The sequence below is a fragment of the Ovis canadensis genome, chromosome 2 (genome assembly GCF_042477335.2).
Source record: "Ovis canadensis isolate MfBH-ARS-UI-01 breed Bighorn chromosome 2, ARS-UI_OviCan_v2, whole genome shotgun sequence".
Taxonomy (NCBI): domain Eukaryota; kingdom Metazoa; phylum Chordata; class Mammalia; order Artiodactyla; family Bovidae; genus Ovis; species Ovis canadensis.
In genome coordinates this window covers 21,916,393-21,940,007 of record NC_091246.1, presented here as the reverse complement: position 1 = coordinate 21,940,007, position 23,615 = coordinate 21,916,393, and the positions used below count along the sequence as shown (strand labels likewise).

Here is a 23,615-nt window from a genome sequence, read left to right as displayed (position 1 = left end):
CAAAAAGATGCGATTCTCTGGTCCTGCACAGGTGTAGCTAATCTACAAGCCTCTCCATGTTCAAAAGGTCACCCAGCGGACACCAGCAGGTGCCCAGCCAGAGGGTCGGTGGTGCTACCCTGTCCCAACCAGCTCAGCCTGAACTAGACAGAGCTGAGTCCAACATCCTGGAAAATAACTCAGGCAAACATCTTGTTTATGCTACATGCCTCTTAGAGGACATGTAGTCATAAGACATACAAGTCTTAAAACAATCTTGATTAGTGAAGGCAAGTGAAATGGGTTTGGCTAATCACTGTATTTGGTTTCAGATAAAACCAGGAAAAAAAGAACAAGGAAATGTGAGGACAAAAGCAAGTAAAAACATTTTCAAATATTATCTTTAACACACTGTGTGTAAACTCAAGAAACATTTATTAATTGATGGTGGCATTATCACGAATTTGTGTCCAAAATTTGACATCCCATGCTTCCCAGGTGGCTCAGTGGTAAAGAACCCACCTGCCAATGCAAGAGCCACAGGAGTTGCCGATTTGATCTCTAGATTGGGAAGATTCCCTGGAGTAGGAAATGGCAACCCGCTGAAGTATTCTTGCCCGGAGAATTCCATGGACAAACGTGTTCTGGCGGGCTACAATCCATGGGGGTACAAAAGAGTCAGACACGACTTAGCAACTCAACAACAACCCATACTTCATCTTGTAATCAAGATGTCTGGAAAACCATTTTATTAGTTAAAATGTTGCTTGATTAGCATGAGTTTCTTTTTAAAGGTGAATAGTGTATTCTCTGGAGAAGGCAAAATGGCACCCCACTCCAGTACTCTTGCCTGGAAAATCCCATGGACAGAGGAGCCTGGAGGGCTGCAGTCCATCGGGTCACTGAGAGTCGGACACGACTGACTTCACTTTCACTTTTCACTTTCATGCATTGGAGAAGGAAATGGCAACCCACTCCAGTGTTCTTGCCGGGAGAATCCCAGGGATGGCAGAGCCTGGTGGGCTGCCCTCTATGGGATCGCACAGAGTCGGACACGACTGAAGTGACTTAGCAGCAGCAGCAGTGTGTTCTCTGGTGACTCAGATGGTAAAGAATCTACCTGCAATGCAGAAGACCCAGGTTCAATCCCTGGGTCAGGAAGATCCCCTGGAGAAAGGAATGGCAACCCACTCCAGCATTTTTGCCTGGAGAATTCCATGGACAGAGGAGCCTGGTGGGCTACTGTCCATGGGGTTGCAAAGAGTCAGACACGACTAAGCAATTATCACTGTCACTTTCATAACTGAATAAGCCATGGGAAAAGCCTGCTGCACCGTCCCTGTCCCATGGATCAGACGACTTCTCTATTGTGAACTCAACTATATTTCCTTTACTGGTGGATTTTCTTCTCTAACCCAGCTTTTTCATTCAGAGCAATGCAAGACATTCACCAAACCTTTCTCACTGAGGCCAGAACATACTTCTGCTTGTCTGAATTTTTCTTTCTGTATATGTGGTATTATCAGTTAAAATATTGTAAGGTCCTCTGTCATTGGACTAGTCTGTCTTTTAATATTATGTGTTGAACTAACCAAACTAAAAAATTATAAAGACCCTTACCACATCCAACCTCAATTATAGTGGAAGTCATAATATTGATATAACTAAGAGAAGATTAGATTATTTCATCCCTAGATACTGCAACCTGGGTAGATACTGCTGTCAGGCAGGTAAAATGATAGTTACATGAGTTCTGGAAGACTGTAAATTCAATCCTATTATAAATCCATCTATATTTGTGTAAGCTTAGGTAACTTAAGCTCCCCAGGCTTGGTTTACTCATCTGTAAAATGGAAATAATTTAGTGACTATCTATACTGTGGTGGTTAATTTTCTGTATCAACTTGACTGAGCCACTGGAGCCCCAGATATTTGGTCAAACATTATTGTGGGTATATCTGTGAGAGTGTTTTGGATGAGATTACATGAGATTCAACAGACTGAGTAAAAACATGGATTGCCCTCCCTAACATAGGTGGCCCTCATCCAACTAATGGAAAACTGGATAGAATAAAAAGGCTCACCTTCCTTTAAAAAGAGGAAACTCCTCCTACCTCATTGAGCGAAGACATCTGTCTTTTCCTGACTTCAATCTCATACTGAAACATCAGCTCTCCTTGGATATCGAGGCTACCAGCTTTCAGACTGGAATTCGCACTATTAACTCTCATGGTTCTCAGGCCTTCAGACTTGGACTACAATCATACCATCAGCTTTTCTGGGTTTCCAGATTGCAGGTTGTGGATTTGGAGACTTCTCAGCCTCTGTAACCCCAGGAGCCAATGCCTTAAAAAATTTTTCTGTATTTATCATGTCAGTTCTATTTCTCTTGAGAACTCTAACTGAGATTTTCTTACAGAGAGTGTTTCTTAAAAAAAAAAAAAACAGAGTTTTAAGATTGAGTTTTTTTGAATTGGCTCTGGGATTTCTGGAACTGGCTCTTTAATCTGATTAGATTTAAATATGCTAATTATTTGTTCTAGTTCTGTGAAAAATGTGGCTGGTAGCTTGATAGGGATTGCATTGAATTTGTAAATTGCTTTGGGTAGTATACTCATTTTCACTATATTGATTCTTCCGATCCATGAACATGGTATATTTCTCCATCTATTAGTGTCCTCTTTGATTTCTTTCATCAGTGTTTTATAGTTTTCTATATATAGGTCTTTAGTTTCTTTAGGTAGATATATTCCTAAGTATTTTATTCTTTTCGTTGCAATGGTGAATGGAATTGTTTCCTTAATTTCTTTTTCTACTTTGAAAGAAGAATGGAACTGGAGGAATCAACTTGCCTGACTTCAGGCTCTACTACAAAGCCACAGTCATCAAGACAGTATGGTACTGGCACAAAGACAGACATATAGATCAATGGAACAAAATAGAAAGCCCAGAGATAAATCCATACACATATGGACACCTTATCTTTGACAAAGGAGGCAAGAATATACAATGGAGTAAAGACAATCTCTTTAACAAGTGGTGCTGGGAAAACTGGTCAATCACTTGTAAAAGAATGAAACTAGATCACTTTCTAACACCGCACACAAAAATAAACTCAAAATGGATTAAAGATCTAAATGTAAGATCAGAAACTATAAAACTCCTAGAGGAGAACATAGGCAAAACACTCTCAGACATAAATCACAGCAGGATCCTCTATGATCCACCTCCCAGAATTCTGGAAATAAAAGCAAAAATAAACAAATGGGATCTCATTAAAATTAAAAGCTTCTGCACAACAAAGAAAAATATAAGCAAGGTGAAAAGACAGCCTTCTGAATGGGAGAAAATAATAGCAAATGAAGCAACTGACAAACAACTAATCTCAAAAATATACAAGCAACTTATGCAGCTCAATTCAAAAAAAATAAACGACCCAATCAAAAAATGGGCCAAAGAACTAAATAGACATTTCTCCAAAGAAGACATACGAATGGCTAACAAACACATGAAAAGATGCTCAACATCACTCATTATTAGAGAAGTGCAAATCAAAACCGCAATGAGGTACCATTTCATGCCAGTCAGAATGGCTGTGATCCAAAAATCTGCAAGCAATAAATGCTGGAGAGGGTGTGGAGAAAAGGGAACCCTCCTACACTGTTGGTGGTAATGCAAACTAGTACAGCCACTATGGAGAACAGTGTGGAGATTCCTTAAAAAATTGCAAATAGAACTACCTTATGACCCAGCAATCCCACTGCTGGGCATACACACCGAGCAAACCAGAATGGAAAGAGACACATGTACCCCAGTGTTCATTGCAGCACTGTTTATAATAGCCAGGACATGGAAACAACCTAGATGTCCATCAGCAGATGAATGGATAAGAAAGCTGTGGTACATATACACAATGGAGTATTACTCAGCCGTTAAAAAGAATTCATTTGAATCAGTTCTGATGAGATGGATGAAACTGGAGCCGATTATACAGAGTGAAGTAAGCCAGAAAGAAAAACACCAATACAGTATACTAACACATATATATGGAATTTAGGAAGATGGCAATGACCACCCTGTATGCAAGACAGGAAAAAAGACACAGATGTGTATAACAGACTTTTGGACTCAGAGGGAGAGGGAGAGGGTGCAATGATTTGGGAGAATGGCATTCTAACATGTATACTATCATGTAAGAATTGAATCGCCAGTCTATGTCTGACACAGGATACAGCATGCTTGGGGCTGGTGCATGGGGATGACCCAGAGAGCTATTGTGGGGAGGGAGGTGGGAGGGGGGTTCATCTTTGGGAAAGCATGTAAGAATTAAAGATTTTAAAATTTAAAAAATAAAAAACTAAAAAATAAATAAATAAATAAATAAATATGCTAATTATTCTATTTTGAGTAGTAAGGAGAACACTGATAGTCAATGGCATGAGTTGACAATGAAGACAGGAAAAAAAAAGGCACCCCTGAATACTTCTCATCAACCTCTTATACGAATGAAAGGGCTGGGTAAATTTATATATGATACTTTAGAACATTTTTGGCAAACTGATAAATATAAGATTGGCTTGTTGCTCCTAGTGTTGCTGGACAAAGTGGGGAAAGAAGATGAACTCAGGAATTTAAATTCCCAACTTGTGTGCCCTATAGATGATCTAAAAGCTTCTATGTGTGCTCTGAAAAAGATCCTTCTCTCCTGTAATCACAGGACTGAGATTGATTAAAATCAAACCCAGGATCAGCTGAATGACAATGCTAATCCATCTCACAGCCTCTTGGGATGTCTACTGTTAAAGCTGCTCTGAAGATTCAATTAGATAACTCAAAAAACCTTGTAGCAAAGTTTCTGGTATACAGTAAAAACTCAATAAGCATTTTGGTCTGTATGTTTTCTATATACATGGCTTATTTTCAGTTCCTTTCCAATTGGGAAGATGGAGGTGACTCTACTCACCATCAGAGGTTTCACTTCTCCCCACTATTGCATCATCACAAGGAAAATGTAATACAATCTCCTCCAGCAACAATACATGGTCCTTGGGACTTCCCTGGCAGTCCAGTGGTTAAGACTTCGCCCTCCAATGCAGGAGGTGTGGGTTCTATTCCTGGTTGGGCAGCTAAGATCCCACATGTCTTGAGGCCAAAAAGCCAGGACATAAAGCAGAAGCAATATTGTAACAAATTCAATACTTTAAAATTAGTCCACATCAAAAGAAAAAAACTTTAAAAAAGAATAAAACACAATACATGCCTCTCAGGTTATCCATATTATATAATCTTATGAAACTTTAAAAGTCTAATAAGTGTCATAAAATTCAAGATGGTTATTAATTTTTAATTCATCTTGCAATATTTTCATTAAAAAAATTAGGTTGTGCCGTTTGTTCTTCTACAATGCCTCAGGCCAGATCCAAAAGAGGGTGGGCTGCCAAGAGGCAGAAATGTTTATGACCATGATCGTCTTTAGTAGCAAAGAACAGAAAAGCCCAAAGTAAGTGACTTAAACAAATAAGACAGCATATTGAGTCTTAACAAGAAATACAAAGATTAAACAAGTATGGCAACAACATAATTAGAGCTCCAGTATTTCTCTGCAACTCATTTGGCTCAGACCTTGGGTGTTGGCTTTGTCTTCAGACCAGCTCCCCTCATGGTCTCAGGATATCATCCACCTTAAGATACACCATCCAAATGGAAAACTTCCCTCCAAATTCCAAAAATGTCTCAGGCAATCTCCATTCTCTTCAGATGTCCCTGACATCTCATTGGCCAGAATTATGCCACATTCTGTGCCTACACGAATCACTGGGTGAGGAAAAAAAAGAACACCATGTGGGTACAATTCAAAAGGAGAAAGGTTATGCAACAAGAGTATAAGCAGCAGGGATTTTTAAACTGATTAAACTTTCTACCAGAAGCAATAGAAATCTGTGAAAACCACATACAAAGGCTGAGGGAAAAATACCTAGTCAAGGTTGAAACACAACAAAGAAACAGTGAAATGGAAAGCCTTAGAGATAAAGAAAATCCAGAGACTAAGAGGCTGCCAGTTTACAGCATTATAAATTATTTGTGTTTAAGGGCACATAAACCTTTGTCTTTGGGATAGACTGTATAACCACCCTAGAAAGGGAATATGATAGGGTGAAAGTTACTAGGATTCATATATACAGATGAGAAGTATTCTACAAATGTTTAAACTAGAAATACTTCTGCAGTCAGCCAAAGGACACAGAGAAAGAAAACAAAGCTTAGAGAATCAAAACGTCTGGACAGGTTAATTGAGGGGTAATCTTTGCCCATAAGTTACAGAAAATACTTGAAATGCATCAGAAACCAGATGAGCATATCTCCCCCAACCAAATTTTCGTTTGTTACTGAAATAATTAGGGGAGATAGTAAAAGCAGGCGGGGCAAACTGTGCTGATTGGCAACTGAATAGCCCTTCCTAATAATGGATCTTATTTTTGTTCATAGTCCACTAAATGGACATGGTTTTCCAATGGATGCTGACCCATTGCTGTACCTCTGGGTTAGTCTTGATTGTCTAAGTTAGTATGGTGGTCTCATCTCCCTCACCTGTGATCACTTTAGGCATGAACATGTGATACAGGTTCAGCCCATGGGGTACCAAGCAAAATCAATTAAAACAATAATAATAAACCCATTCCTAGTCATATCCTGATGGAATTTCAGAAGGCTAAGAACAAAGAGAAAATTGTAAGAAATTTTCAGAAAAAGAAAAAAATCCCACAAAGTAGCAAGAATCAGATTTCTCATTGGCAACAATGGATGCCAAAATAAAAAGACTAAAGAGAAAAACAAATGTTGTATAATATCATGTACATGTGGAGTCTAGAAAAATGGTACAGATGAACTTATTTGCAAAGCGGAGAGTCACAGATATAGAGAACAAACTCATGGTTACCAAGCGGGGAAGGAGGAGGGGGATGAATTAGGAGATTGGGATTGACCTTCATACACTACTGTGTATAAAATATCAATAGGTAACTAATGAGAACCAACTGTATAGCAGAGGGAGCTCTACTCAGTGCTCTACGGTGACTTAAATGGGAAGGAAATCTTTAAAAGATGGGATATATGTGTATATACATATAACTGATTCATTTTGCTGTACAGCAGAAACTAATACAACATTGTAAAAGCAACTACATGCCAATGAAAATTAATTTAAACTAATTATCACTGATTGCAAAAAAATTAATCTGAAATTAATGAGGTATATCATGGAGAAAAGATGTATTGCATGCTAAAGTTCTTGTCTGTTGGGCAGAAAAATAAATATAACAATTGTACCTTATTTTTTAACTTTTATTATTAAAAATTTGCAAGCATACATAAAAGTAGAGAAAGAAAACCTCAGCATATGCATCATCTAGATACCATAGCTTCTCACATTTTTCATATTCCTATAGTATTTTAAAATGATTCCCAGATAGTGTGACTCTTCACTTCTAAATATGTCAGTATCCATCTCTAAAAAGTTACTTTTTTACATAACCCCAACACCATTCGGACACCTAACAAGATAATCATTTCATAGTATTGTTTACTATCCAGTCATATTCATATTTCTCCAGTTACCCCTCAAAAATCTTTTTACAGTTATTTTGTTCAAACCACGCCCACGCACAGTATTTGGTTGATATGCCTCTCAAATGCCTTTTAATTTTGGATAATTCCCCAGCTCACTCCAATGCAAAAAGAAAAACAAAATCCTACAAAGTGAAAAATTCCAAAATTTTCCATGCAATTTTTATGAAAAGAGGCCAGGTCAGTTGGTAATTAACTTGTGACTAGACCAGATCATAGAATGATAGACAATCTATGGTTGTCTCCTTATAGTACCATTGATCTTTTCCACTAGCTACCACCTTAGTAAGAAGTTTGATCTAAGGACTGGATTTAAAGCTTGACAATAAAACTTCAAGCTTACTAGTGCTGTTAGAAGAGGTCTAAGAAGTGCTGGGCACTCCACATTACATCTCATCATGAAACATGTTATTTCAAGTTGACCATTTTTAGAGACACCAAGTTTGATCAGTGGATTCAGAGGGTGACAATCTGACCCCTCCAATACAAAGTGAGATTCCCTTTTAAAGAACAAGTTAACTACAGGATGATACTTGGTGCTTTGGTAAAAGCACTCCTGGATTTAAGGGAGGGGCAGGAAGTAAATCACAAACTACTTAGACATTAACAAAATGAGAACACTGTATATCAAAAAGCCAGAAAAGCAAATATGGCAGAAAGAATAAACTTATTTCAAAGAAGCAGAAATTGATGAATCAGGAAAAATTAGATTTGACCCATAAGTAACCCAAAAGCTGTTCCAGGAAAAGATCAATAAAACAGACAAATATTTAGCAAGTTGGATTCAAAGTAAAAGGCAAAAGCATGCAAATAAAATGACAGTTGATATGTTAAAAAGAGAGAGAGAGAGAGAAATGTGTTCCAGAAAATAGAGATGAAATTCTTAGAAAATATAAATGACTAGGTTAGCTCCAAAAAATTTTTTATTTTAAAACCCAAACTAGTCAAGATGAGAAACTGATCTAGTAGAATTAGATGAATAAGAAAAATTAGTGTATCAAAGAATACAATTCACCACATTGACAGATTGAAGGAGAAAAACCTTATGGAAATGATAATAGCTAACTCTGATACTGAAATCACTATGTGCCAGGCACTCCTGTAATCACTTCAAATATAACTCATTTAGTCACTAAATGCTCCAGAAGCACATGAGCATTTAATCCCACTCCTGTTTAAAATTTTTTAACAAAATATATTTTAGGAAGAAAAAGAAACATCATTAGTCCAAAAAAAAAAAAAAAAGAGTGAAGGTATCTACTGGAAATCCATAGCAAGCCTACACCTGATGCTGGTATCTGAACTTTTCAAATCAAATGTCAAATTCAACTCCAAATAGTTTAAACAGAAAATGACTTCACAAGGGACTTCAGAGTTCCAGGAAATTCATCTAGATTGGCAAACCCGGATCCAAGGACTCCCCAACCGGGATACAAAAGGTAATTCAAAATGTTCAAGGACATCAAAATTTTGAAGGAGCAACGTACCCTGGTGCATATCAGCTAAGATTCAATTTATAAAAATTTACAAAGCACGTACAATTTTATCGGAAATATTTCAGATGCTTCTGATTCTTTGATTTTGTCCAATTTCCTTCCAGTTGCCTCAAGATGACTGTTAATCTACAGAAATCACGAGAGCCCCTTCCCTCACCCATAGCCCTGCCTGATTCTTTTCCGCTGCTGTTGGTCTCCGCCCCCCGCGCCCGCCCATCATCCCCCTCACAGAGTGCTTCTGCTCAGAACAAGGTGTTGCCTGAAGAATTTCAGGATCTCTTGCCAGGAGTGCTCCTGGGCTGCCGCTTGGCCCTCAGGCTCCCCGCCCCAGAGCATGGGGAGGAAGAGGCCGCGGCTCCAGGACATACAGCACAGGGGCCCGTAGGGCGGCTCTAGCAGGTGGCCCGCCCCGGGGTAGGCCAGCATCCTTCCATTGCTTTTGCCGTGCCTCCGCAGCTGGTCCAGTGCCTGCTCAGCGTATTCTTTGCTATTGAAGCATTCGTCAGCCTCCCCTACAATGAAGAGGATTGGGCCCCGGGCCTTTTCAACAGGAAGCACACTGTGTTGATTCCGTTCATCTCGGGGGTCGCCCTTGAAGTGGCGGATGCGCACAGCACCCGCGACGCTGACCTGCATGCGCTCTGGAAACGAGGGGATGGGGCTTATGACCAGATCCCGGTACCTGAGCGGAAAATCATGGATGGCATTGGTCCCATTGATGCAGACAGTGGCTGCCACCTGCTTGAGGTAGCAGGCCATGGCCAGCCCGATCTCTGCTCCTTTGCTCACAGATATCACTCCAATTCCCGGCTTTAGGACCTGAAGGACAAAATGAAGGGAACCCATTACAGGCCATTCCCTGAGAAGGAGCTGTCCCACAGGCCAGTAAGCTGGGACGACGAGGAGAGTCAGAAAATGAGGAGTGGCACTCCTAGAACTAGGGTTTACCAGCTTCTGAGACCAAGAGAGATCATCATCTACTTACACTCCCTAAGTCATATTGTCTTATGAGGGGTCATAATATTACCTACCTTGCAGGACTGTTATGAAGATCAAGTGAAACAACAGACACTAAAACTGCTCATCAAAAGCAGAGTTCTATATAAAGCAAAAGGATCTAATGCACCAGCAACATTCAAGCAGAGGCAGGTAAGCATTCTGAAGAATCAAAATTATTCTCTCGAGCTACAAAAAGTGGTGTCCTGGGTTCTTTCAACTATTTAGTTCAGTTTATTTCAGTCACTCAGTCATGTCCGACTCTTTAAGACCCCATGAACCACAGCACACCAGGCCTCCCTGTCCATCATGAACTTTTGGAGTTCACCCAAACTCATGTCCATTGAGTCAGTGATGCCATCCAGCCATCTCATCCTCTGTCGTCCCCTTCTCCTCCTGCCCCAAATCCCTCCCAGCATTAGAGTCTTTTCCAATGAGTCATCTCTCTGCATGAGGTGGCCAAAGTATTGAAGTTTCAGCTTCAGCATCAGTCCTTCCAATGGACACCTAGGACTGATCTCCTGTAGGATGGACTAGTTGGATCTCCTTGCAGTCCAAAGGACTCTCAAGAGTCTTCTCCAGCACCACAGTTCAAAAGCATCAGTTCTTCAGTGCTCAGCCTTCTTCACAGTCCAACTCTGACATCCATACATGACCACTGGAAAAACCATAGCCTTGACTAGACAGACCTTTGTTGGCAAAGTAATGTCTCTGCTTTTGAATATGCTATCTAGGTTGGTCATAACTTTCCTTCCAAAGAGTAAGCATCTTTTAATTTCATGGCTGCAATCACCATCTGCAGTGATTTTGGAGCCCCAAAAAATAAAGTCTGACACTGTTTCCACTAACTATTATGTAAGTGTAATTCATATTTAAACGGCATTTTGCAGCTATAGAGGATTTGCATATTGGTTAACCTAAAGGCTAATCCTGGAAGCATTGGGAGGGTAAAGATGAAAAACTCGGATTCTATAAACTGGATATCAGTACCCAGTCCAGTAAGGAAAGCAGGGGTCACAGGAGGGAGTCCTTAATTTTGTTCTGGGCCAAGGGAGCAGTGGGAAAGGAAGAAGTCTGAGAGAAGAATGAGGAAAGGAAGGGCATTCTGGATGAACAATAGCAAATATATAGTGACCCTGTGTGTTTACTTTGCTCACAATTGTATCCCCAGCAGCTTTCTATCATCAGAATCACATGGGGTTGGGGGGTACTTTAAAGTCAGAATTTTCTGAGATCCAGTTTTCTTGAGAGCTAATTCAATAGGTCTGAGTGGCCCCAAAAATCTGATACTATAAACTATCGCCAAGGAAATTCAGTGTGCAGCCAGATTTGGGAACAATCCATGTGGAGTGAGAAGGGAGGGCTGTAGCTGATTGATGCACTGTTGCAGAATAACAGGTGAGCAGTGACGAGGGAATGGACTAGAACAGTGGCCAGGAGGGAGAAGAGGCCATAATGTATTGAGAAAGAACCTAAAACACTTTGGGATGGATTGAGGGTATGGGAAAAGGAAGAGAGAAGAAGCCAGATGGGCACAGGTGATGAAGTGTATTTATTGAGCATTTACTATACGTGAGGCCCTCCACTAAGTGCTTTACACATGTCATCTCATTCCTTCCAAGGAAACAGAGATTCAGGAAGTTTAAGTCTTGCTCAAGGTTACAACAGTATCAAGGGGCAGACATGGAAATTAAAACCTCTTCTACTGAATTTAACCACAAATTGAATTTTGGCAATTGCCCTTTCTCCTCATACAGTGTCACAAATAGTTCAATCTTGAAATGAAAAAACAACAAAAAATAAGTTGAAAACATTGTATCTGGGATATAATTCCTTCTAGGCAATCCTTTAAAAAGAGCCAAATGTGCTTAGAAAAAGTCACACATCTATTTGATTATAATGGTGATAACATTGAAAATGGGAGTATTGGTGATGTTTCAATAGGAAACATATCCTGTCTCTTCTTGAGAAGAGTCAAGGCTCTCCCGGGGGAGAAGGATACAATTCGGGGGGCCAGAATGACACGGTTTGGAGCAAAGACATTGCCCGAAGGGCTCTGTCGCTAACTGGCTGTGGAGTTTTGGCATCTTACTCAACTGAGATGGATAGGCCTCCTCATCTGAAAGATGAGGACCATGTCAAAAGTACATTCATCTGGTAATTATGAGCATTAAATAAAAGGGTTAAGTTAAGGGGCTCAGTCGTGTCCGACTCTTTGCAACCCCATGGACTGTAGAATAAAAGGGTACATATAAAGTATTTAGCATAGAGTCTAACAAATAATCACTTAACAGGTGATCTATGATTACATTAGGTGATATGAATGATTGTTTTACCACGTCAGGTTGAACTGTTCAGTTCAGTCGCTCAGTTGTGTCTGACTCTTTGCAAGCCCATGAACTGCAGCACACCAGGCCTCACTGTCCATTACCAACTCCCGGAGTCCACTCAAACCAATGTCCATTGAGTCGGTGATGCCGTCCAACCATCTCATCCTCTGTTGTCCCCTTCTCCTCCTGCACTCAATCTTTCCCAACATCAGGATCTTTTCAAATGAGTCAGTTCTTCACATCAGATGGCCAAAGTATCAGAGTTTCAGCTTCAACATCAGTCCTTCCAATGAACACTCAGGACTGATCTCTTTTAGGATGGACTGGTTGGATCTCCTTGCAGTCCAAGGGACTCTCAAGAGTCTTTTCCAACACCACAGTTCAAAAGCATCAATTTTTCAGCACTCAGCTTTCTTTATAGTCCAACTCTCACATCCATACATGACTACTGGAAAAACCATAGCCTTGACTAGATAGACCTTTGTTGACAAAGTAATGTCTCTGCTTTTTAATATGCTGTCTAGGTTGGTCATAACTTTCCTTCCAAGGAGTAAGCATCTTTTAATTTCATGGCTGCAATTGCCATCTGCAGTGATTTTGGAGCCCAGAAAAATAAAGTCAGCCACTATTTCTACTGTTTCCCCATTTACTTCCCATGCAGTGATGGGACGAGATGCCATGATCTTCGTTTTCTGAATGTTGAACTTTAAGCCAACTTTTTCACCCTCCTCTTTCATTTTCATCAAGAGGCTCTTTAATTCTTCACTTTCTGCCATAACAGTGGTGTCATCTGCATATCTGAGGTTATTGATATTTCTCCCAGAAATCTTGATTCCAGCTTGTGCTTCTTCCAGCCCAGCGTTTCTCATGATGTACTCTGCATAGAAGTTAAATAATCAGGGTGACAATATACAGCCTTGACGTACTTCTTTTCCTATTTAGAACCAGTCTGTTGTTCTATGTCCACTTCTAATTGTTTCATACAGGTTTTCAAGAGGCAGGTCAGGTGGTCTGGTATTTCCATCTCTTTCAGAATTTTCCACAGTTTCTTATGATCCACAGTCAAAGGCTTTGGCATAGTCAATAAAGCAGAAATAGATGTTTTTCTGGAACTCTCTTGCTTTTTCCATGATCCAGCAGATGTTGGCAATTTGATCTCTGGTTCCTCTGCCTTTTCTAAAACCAGCTTGAACATCTGGAAGTTCATAGTTCACATATTGCTGAAGCCTGGCTTGGAGAATTTTGAGCATTACTTTACTAGCATGTGAGATGAATGCAATTGTGTGGTAGTTTGAGCATTCTTTGGCATTGCCTTTCTTTGGGATTGGAATGAAAACTAACCTTTTCCAGTCCTGTGGCCACTGCTGAGTTTTGCAAATTTGCTGACATATTGAGTGCAGCACTTTCAAGAAATACCTAATATTTAAATATTTTTGAACTAGAAAATGAAGAAGATCATAATATACCTAATATTTATTGTCTTCTCTGTGCCAGTAAGCATTAAGCTGATCCTAATCAACACAGCAATCCTACAAGGTTGATATTATTATCCCCAATTTTAACTCAAGTGTGCTGTGCCCCAATCTAAACAGACTGGTAACATCAGAGAAGGCAATGCCACCCCACTCCAGTACTCTTGCCTGGAAAATCCTGTGGACAGAGGAGCCTGGTAGGCTGCAGCCATGGGGTCGCTAGGAGTCGGACACAACTGATCGACTTCACTTTCACTTTTCACTTTCATGCAGTGGAGAAGGAAATGCCAACCCACTCCAGTATTCTTGCCTGGAGAATCCCAGGGACCGGGGAGCCTGGTGGGCTGCCGTTTCTGGGGTCGCATAGAGTCGGACATGACTGAAGCGACTTAGCAGCAGCAGCAGCAACATAGGCAGAACAGACACTTGTGAGATATATATATATGTTGCTATAATGTTGCCAGGTAAAATGAAAAGTACTTTAAATACCTTGGGATGAGCTAGTAGCAAGTTGGCAGCTTCCTCAAAATATTCCAGGTCCACCTCCTCCAGCTGCTTGGGCAGGTCATCATAGGCAAAATATGCTAAAGCCAGCACTGCAAATCCACGGACAGCCAAAAGACTGGCCCGATGTTCAACTAGACCCCCGATGCCCCCAAACAAATCAAGGAGTCCTGGGAATGGGCCTTCCCCTAAGAGCAGCAAAAAGAGAAGAAAATGAGATCAGAAAGAGTATCAGAAGAGCTTAGTAGATAATGGCAAAAGTACAAGCTGGGCAGAATGAATTTCACTTTCATACACAACAAAATGGCTTGTTACCTTTTTTAAAATATTGTGGGAATTCCTAGTTCAACAACTGGATGCCCTTTGTTTTTGCTTTTATCCCCACCAACCATGTTGTCTAGGTCCCTCAAGATGAGTCTCACCTGGAGGCAGGAACAGGGCTCCTCTCACACGTCCTTCTCGGATGGGCACCCGCTGCAGGTCGGGGCTGGAGAACCAGCGCTGCAGCACCTGGCTGGCCTTGGGCTGAACCTCGCCTACCTTGTGTATGTAAACTGAGTCATATAGATCCAGAGTGATCCAGGTGGGTGTGTTCATCACATCCCTCTTAATTAGCCTGTCAAAAGCCCTCTCGGGCTTCAGGGACCAGAAGAGGCCCATTGGATGGACCCCCATGTAGTGGCCCCCCACGGCAGGATCTCGCTTCAGGTCCAGTTCCCCAGCCTCGTTAGCCCTGTAGAAAGCTCGGGACCGGTATAGATTCCCCTTGTCATCCTTCATGGTTGCCATGAGGGTCACCATCTGCAGTGGGGGCAGGCCCGTCGCTTGGATATGCACAGGCTCATCTGCCAGGGCGCTTGCCGGGGTAACTGTCAGCTGGAACATTGGCAACAGGCAAAGGGACCAAGTGGTGTTTCCTGCAGTGGGAGAGAAGACTCTGAATTGGAGACTGGTTCCAAGGAAGAGACTCAGACAAGGCTTACACTGGCCCAGAAGACTTCTGGAAACTAGTACAAAATACACAGAACATTGGAGGAGGGAAAAATAAGGTGTGCAGAGCATACTCATTATTCTCATTTTACGTATGAGGACAGGTTAAGTGGCATGTCCGAGTGTTGTAAATAATTAATAGTAGAACTGGAAATTCAAGCTAGGTCTTAACACTACAGCCTCCTGTCTTATCCATTACACCACTGAAGGAAATCTTAGTTTTGTGGTTTTGAGTACATTGAGCTTCAGTTCTTCAGCTGAGATCATTCTCAGATGACCTATTTCACAGGTGTTTGTTAGGCTCCAAGGGGTAATGCATGATTAAGGGTTTCCTGGAAGGATCAGTGCTGCTTTTCAATTCCTATATCTACATAAACAAGAAATATGTTACAGTATTGTTTCTTTTTCTCTTTTTCAAATTTCCAATCTCTCTCTGCCATTGTAAGGTCAACCACCAGCTCTTTTCAGAGTTCCCATTATTTGTTCTTTTTCAGGGAAAATAAAATTTCATAATCTGCTTCGGTGGCTTTCCAGTGGAGTGGTAAATATCGAATGTTGTTTGTAGCAAAGGGAATGAAATATACATTTGGTCAGCTATGTCATACTCTGCCCTTTTATGAGCAAAATTGGGGTATTCTCCTCCCTCACTCCCTTCCTTCTTTCTTTCTCTCCTTTTTTATATACCTCATTCACAAAGGATTTGAACCTGTTTATAGGTAACAGAGACATAAAAAATAAAAATAGGATCTGGGAAAATATGAACTAGAATCAGAAACGCTGAATGAGTGCAAGCAAAGGAAAAAAGGCAACGTGTCACTTGTGTTGTTCTAATTATTCTCCTAGAAAGGGTTACCAGTTTATCAAGGGAAAGGAAAAAGTGAGGCCTTTCCAATATTTTCCTAAAAGAAATTTCTCACATGAGACTTTGACACAGATATGCATCATTTTCCAACAATGTCTTCAGACAAATTGTAGTAATAGGTGTCCCTTCAGAAAGTTTGATCCTCTAAGGGATCCTTGATTTTATTTTATGGAGGAACGCAAAGTGAGGGTTTTAGGCTTTATATTTGTAGCCAGAAAAGATTCTGGAGAAAATAATCAGGGTCTGAAAGTGCAGGGGCAGAGTGAAGTCACTCAGTTGTGTCCAACTCTTTGCGACCCCGTGGGCAGTAGCCAACCAGGCTCCTCTGTCCATGGGATTTTCCAGGCAAGAATACTGGAGTGGGTTGCCATTTCCTTCTCCAGGGGATCTTCCCGACTCAGGGATCTGACATCCTATCTGTCAGCAATCCTTAGGCGGACAAACAACATTAGGATTCCACTTTAAATCACCTGGGAAGGGAGCCAAGCCTGGGCTATTGGAGAAACCTAATAGCCAGCTGCTGCTGCTGCTGCTGCTGCTGCTGCTGCTAAGTCGCTTCAGTCGTGTCCGACTCTGTGTGACCCCATAGATGGCAGCCCACCAGGCTCCCCTGTCCATGGGATTTTCCAGGCAAGAGTACTGGAATGGGGTGCCATTGCCTTCTCCGCCTAATAGTCAGAGTATCTGCCAAATACTCTGTATCATTTCTTTAGATCCTTTGGGGTCTTCCCTTTATTTGTCAGGAATCACATTCCCTTGAGGCATGCCTAGAAGGTCCGTATCCTCTTGCGCTTCCATTCATTCTTTTCTAAGGTGGGCTCCCCGCAGATCTCCACCCGAACATTAACTCTCTGTAAGATCATTCTGCAGGGGCAGAAGCGGGGTCTTAAAGTTCAGTTCTTCACTGTTGAAAGGGGATCTTCAGAGGAAAGAGAGGGTGAAGGAAAAAATGCATTTTGTGCTTCTTTTACGAAAAAGTGATTTCCTGGGAAGTCCCTGGTGGTGCATTGTTTAGCACTCCACTCTCTCGATGCCAAAGGTCTGGGTTCCATCCCTCGATGGGGAACTAAAATTCCACAAACTGCTCAGCACAGCCAAAACTTTAAAAAGCAAAACAATTTAAAAAAGGAAGTAATTTTCTGCAAAGGACATACTCCCTCTCACCTGATCCCCCATCAACAACCAGTGTTACTGACCATTTGAAAACTCATGGTCAATAGAATAATTTGGAATAAATAGAAAGATTGTCAATGTTTTCCTTTAATAGCAGCAGAGTTTTTCACAGAAGGAAGTTGCATCAGTTCAGACTTCCTGGGTCTTTCATTAGTCTTAGGGAGATAGGACATATAATATGAATAAGAACAAAGAACACCCCATATCCTGTGTGACATTTCAAGGTTCCCTTGGTATTTTCTGATCTTTTCCTTCCTATAACTCTTTGTATCTGCTATTTCTTTCTTCCCAAAAAAGAAATCATTAAGAAGAGGTACTTGAGAGCCTTATTCCACACATTCTTCTTCCTTCTCAAAACTTCCTTATAATGTATTGACTCACTACATATTTTATTTTCAAATGGAATTTATTTGAATTACTTAACATAACTACTCTCCTGCATGCATTCTGCATCTGGTCTCATTCTCCCAGGTGGATTGCAAACTCAGGGGCAGCAACCATGTGTTAAAACTTTAGGAAATCTATTGATACTCATATAGTAAATTATACATTGTGTATACTTCAGAGTTATGAAATTCATAATGAGGGCAAGAAAAAATAGCAGGAAACAAGTAATTAAGATACTCTACTTATATAGTGCTTTTGGAATGTAAAATATTAGAGTTTCTTTACAAATCATGGTCTCTCTTTATCTGAGAATTGCCCCCTAAGCCCAGAGATGGACACTCCATAGCTATGTTTATACCATGTGACTTCCTTCCTGGGGGCTGTTGCTGACTGGATCAGGACTGGGCACCTGATTCAAGACATGCCTGGAATGTTCCTACCTTGCCAATTTGGAATGGGGACTCAGAGTTCACCAGTCCCTTTATCAAGGTAAGGACTAAAGGTGGAGCAGAGGTAGTAAAGTTGGGTAGCAACTTTGGTAGCAAAGTTGACTTGCGTGGCCATGCCTTTGACATCCTGAAATTTTGCACCTACTGTGCCCTCTTACCTCACGCTAGTCCTGTCCCTGGACTCTTTCTGTGTGAGTGTATCCATGAAATGCAGACGCTGCATCCAGATAATCACAGAAAACCAGCCTTGGGGTAGAGTATGGACATTTGAGGAAAGAGTGACAGAGACAGAGAGAAATTAGTTTGTTCCTATCCTGAGAAGCCCCTGAAGAAAGGTCTGCAATTACAGAAATAAGCGTCAGAGGAAAGAGAGAGGCCGGAAGATAGGTTTCAGAAGATTTCAGTCTTCGAAAGGAATCTTTCTTAGAATTTTGTTTTGGGGTCTCAGGACTTAGCTGACTATGCTTACTGTTTTATCTCCTAGTTTTTTTGGAGCTCCTGCTAAATGTGCAAAGCTATTGATTCTGAATCGTCAGAAATTCCCTATAACGGTCATTAGTATTCTAGGTCTAGATTTTGCCACTTACACCACAGTATATGCAAGGGATTAGATTATAATGATAGTTCCTGTAAGAAGTAGCTCTCCCAAGAGCACATGAAATAGAGAGGGAGAGAGATCATTTGGTAAGTCAGCAATGTGTGCTTGTGAATGGTGTCTCTGGTTTCTTAGCCACACACAGCGTAGGAAGTAACCACATGATCAGCAATCCCACAGTCACTGCCTTTGGAATGTGGGCTAAACAAAGTCGCCGTTCACAGGCTGATGAGGCAGAGCTCGTGAAGATCTGGTAGGGATCCAAGGCAAAGTTTGACAGATTGCCTTTGCAGAACTTAGTTGTAAGCCTCTCGGACCTTAGATTAGTCAAACCTCTGTGTCATCTGTTCTTTATATGACACTCTGTTATAAATTCTAGAAACAAGAAAAATCCAAGATTTAAATATTGGGTTCGCAAAAGAGTTCATTTGGGTTTTCCTTAATATCTTAGGGAAAACCCAGAATGAAATTTTTGGTTCACCCAATACATACACATGTATACACACACACATACTCTTACACAAGAAGATTTGGGATTCTCAACAGGGTCTGAGGAACTCTGAGGTTCTGCAAAATGTCATTAGGGTTTCCACAAGAGCTCTTAATTGGAAAAATAGAGAAACAGTCTTCTGAACTCCAAGTGTGAGGTGAAGGATGGGGCTAAGCAGTTCCATTCCTGGTTGTTTAGCCTCATAGGGTACTGTGTGAAAGGACCATAGCCAGAGACCATTCTCAGTTTGAGATGCAAACTAGCGGAGGCTTTTGATGGCTAGTGAGTTCAATGTTCTGTGGAGAGGAGGACACTGTGCTAACGAGTGCCTCTCCTCCCTGAATTACCTCCTCCAAATCCCACTCTGCTCTGTGGACTGAGGTAAAAAAAGAAAACGAAGTCTATTGGTGTAATATAGAGGGAAATTTGCTGGTAATACAAGTGGTCCTGTTTCACTGGGCATGATCTTTAACAACTGAAAAATACAGCAGTGGCTCCAGGAAAAGGGTAGAGACAAATCAAATATCACAATTATTTGACAAGTAATGGGGCTGGTTATTTTAAGTGGCCTTTGGAATTCAATTCTCCTCTCATTTCCCTTTTTTCTGTAATAGGAAACAATTACTGAGCACTTACTAAAGGCTCATCTTACTAAACGCTGGGTAATAGGAATCTGCATAGTAAAGCCTTTTCACTTTTTAAGACCCTTTTATGTTTATTATTTTCTTGACCCTCACAAAAAATCTATGGGAATAAAATAAACTCATTATTATCCTTACATTGTATATGAGAAAACTGAGCTCAGTTAGTTAAATGACTTACCCTAACTTGCCTATGTTGTTAATGATGAAGTAAGAATTTTAACCAGTGCCATCTCACCCTACTTACACACCTTACTTATCTTCTCCAAATGAGGGTAGACACGTGAAAGCTCATTCTTTTCCTGGCCCCTCCCTCTTGCTTTTCTTTCCTACTTCTTTCTTGATTTTAACTTCATCTTTCCCTTTCCCCAACACTGAAGACTTATGTTAAATATTAATATATATCCTGGAATACCATCTTTCTTGATTATACCTTTATCTTTCCTGTTCCTTAGCTCTAAACTTCCCTGGTGGCTCAGATGGTAAAGCATCTGTCTACAATGTGGGAGACCTGGGTTCGATCCCTGGGTTGGGAAGATCCCCTGGAGAAGGAAATGGCAATCTACTCTAGTACTATTGCCTGGAAAATCCCATGGACAGAGAAGCCTGGTAGGCTACAGCCCATGGGGTCACAAAGAGTCGGACACGACTGAGCAACTTCACTTTCTTTCTTTCTTTAACTCTAAAGCCCTTTGGTTAAGATATACCCTGGTGTGGCAGAACTAGTAATGGAACAGTAGAATTAAACTTTATAGTCCACAAACCCACATATGTAGAAAATATAAGTTTTTCTATTATTCTAGATTCAGAGTAATTTCTGTTCCTGACCCAGGGATCAAACCCGGGTCTCCTGCATTGCAGACAGATTCTTTGCTGTCTGTACCAATGCAGGCCCAATGGGTGTGCTAGTGGTAGAGAACCTGCTTGCCAATGCAGGAGACTCAAAGAGGCGTGGATTCGATCCCTGAGTCAGGAGGATCCCCTGGAGTAGGAAATGAAAACCCACTCCAGTATTCTTGCCTGGAAAATGCGGGCTATTGTCCATGGGGCCTCAAAGAGTTGGACCCGACTCAGTGACTGAGCATGCCTGATGATGTGCTTCTTTGCTGAGGCATTCTTCTAAACTCATTTTACAGTGGATGCCAGTGGTTGCAAATTCAGATACCTATTGGGGTCAGACAGGTAATATAAATTTACAGATAAAGACCAGAGATGAACAAAATATAAGACTGTAGTGAACCTAAGACTACAAGCCCATCTACAGGCACTCAAATGTTATTATATTAAAAAGAAAAAAAAATACATACACACAAAACCACCCAACAATCACCAAACAAACAAAAATCAATCCAAGGTGTGGACCGAATGAAACACACCCATTTATGACTTTTGGAATTCACGTCATCCATTAGGATTTTGTACCATAAAGGCCAAGTAAAGATTTTTGTCTTCTCTTCCTGGTGTACTGTCCTTTTCTGAGGCAAAAAGTATCAACTGACCTCCCTCTGGAGGAAGAAGGAAAACAAGGTAAAATAGAAATATCAGAATATGAGTGACATATCTCAGAGAGGGTGTGAAGGTAGAACAGAAGACCAGGTGAATTTTTATGGGCTACTTAAGATGCAAAATTCCTCAAAATTCAATGGCATAATTCCTTGCAGCAGAAGGCAGAACCCTGTATACCAGCAATTGTCAAAGAAACCAAACGTAGAAAGCAACTGGAGGGCAAGAAACAAGAACTCAGCTGCCTCACACATGAGCAACTTGATGGGGTTGAAAGCTGAAACCCACATTGCTGAGCAGGTTTCAGACCCCTCAGAGTCCCAGGTTGAAGGGTGGGGATCAAGCCTGCACTATTCAAGACCTTGACCTGTTAGAGGAAGTGAAGTCAACAACTGGCAGGACATCAACACATCAGAAGCAGGAAGAAAAGTAAAAGAGAGCAAAGTTCCCATGGAACTTAAAATTTCTGTCACTAATCAAGAAACAGATTCCATTCCCTTCAGAAGCCTGTGGCTTTTCTTTCTTCACCCCACCACTTCTTCCTCCTAATAAATCCCAGAAAAATATTCCTTGAGTCAAGAAACATCTCTCCAGTAGTCACATTAGGCCGGATTTTGACTTTTGCAGGCAAGTGTGCATTTTGCCTCCAAAGTAAAAGTGAAAGTGTTAGTCGATCAGTTGTGTCCAACTCTGCGAGTTCCTCTGTCCATGAGATTCTCCAGGCAAGAATAGCAAACTGGGCTGCCATTCCCCTCTCCAGGGTGTCTTTCCAATCCAGGGATTGAACCTGGGTCTTCTGCATTGCAAGCAGATTCTTTACAGTCTGAGCCACCAGGGAAGCCCTTTTGCTTCCAAAATAGTCTCCTAAACAGTCTTCCAGATAGCTTGATGCAGCTAGCATAAATCTGTATTTGAACAATAAACCACCTGGGATAGTAATTGCTGTTTTTTCAGAGAACTGAGCTACCCACTGAAGTGAGCAAAATACACACAGCACAATGCAAACAGCCATCCCGGGTGCCCTGTGGCTGAAATCAGAAAGCAGATATTTTCTACTTGGCCATGATGGCCTTGACTTACCTTGAATTCAGCTGCAGAGAGCAGTCCGGAGCGAGGTGCCTTACGGAGCCAGCTAAGAGCACTAGACACTTGCCTGTTGCTTGCTAATTTAGATCCTTCAAAATACCTCAGCCTACTGGTCAAAGTTGAAACTGTCTCCATAAAAACAATCAGCTGATCCTTTTTTTTTTTTTTTTTTTTTAAGTTCTCAGGGGCAGGGTTATCAGCACACGCTGCCACAGGCTCTGGGCAAAGGCTCAGTTTAGCTGGCGTGCCTTTCAATCCAAATGTTTCATAGTGGAGTCTTTCATTTCATCACAAAGGTCTGGTTTCCATGCCTCTTCCCTGGACTTCTCTCAACTCCTAGCTCTCTTCTCCTTTGCTTCAATTCCTTCCCTATCTCCTCCCCTAAGTCAGTAGTCTCTTAGGCAGCATGTTTTTGTTGGTTTCTAAGAAGATGACTTCCAAATTTCCATCTTCAGAGTGGTGTGGTTTTCAGACTCATCTGGAGAGTCAGTTAAACAGACTCAGGGCCCTCTCAGAGAAGACAATGGGACCCCACTCCAATACTCTTGCCTGGAAAATCCCATGGACGGAGGAGCCTGGAGGGCTGCAGTCCATGGGGTCACTAAGAGTTGGACACTACTGAGGGACTTCACTTTCACTTTTCACTTTTATGCATTGGAGAAGGAAATGGCAACCCACTCCAGTGTTCTTGCCTGGAGAATCCCAGGGATGGGGAAGCCTCATGGGCTGCCGTCTATGGGGTCGCACAGAGTCGGACATGACTGAAGCGACTTAGCAGCAGCAGCAGCAGGGCCCTTTACCTGCAGATTCTGACTTGATAGGATTTGGTTAAGTTTCTGGGATCTGTACTTTTAACAACAGATTCTAAAACATAGCCCAGTTTACAAATCACTCTTCCAAGGGAGGGCTGAAGCCCTCTCCACGCAAAAATGCCTTCTCAGGACAAGAATTCCTGATATCCGTTCCACTGTTAATCCTATCAGTCAATGTCTATTGTCAAAATGTACAAGTGAACCAAACTGCAAACTGCAGACTGCTC

At 41.3% G+C, this 23,615-nt stretch overlaps 1 protein-coding gene across 1 annotated transcript; it reads right to left on the bottom strand.

Moving 5' to 3' along the window:
- Positions 1-7,304: 7,304 nt before the first annotated feature.
- LOC138433264 (acyl-coenzyme A amino acid N-acyltransferase 2-like) lies at positions 7,305-22,947 on the bottom strand. The gene is made up of 4 exons (XM_069575552.1): positions 22,571-22,947; positions 14,823-15,317; positions 14,386-14,588; positions 7,305-9,917 (listed from the first exon to the last, which is right to left on the bottom strand). The coding sequence occupies exons 2-4, from the start codon at positions 15,283-15,285 to the stop codon at positions 9,324-9,326; spliced, it is 1,260 nt and encodes a 419-aa protein (XP_069431653.1). The 5' UTR covers positions 15,286-15,317; positions 22,571-22,947; the 3' UTR covers positions 7,305-9,323.
- Positions 22,948-23,615: the final 668 nt, after the last annotated feature.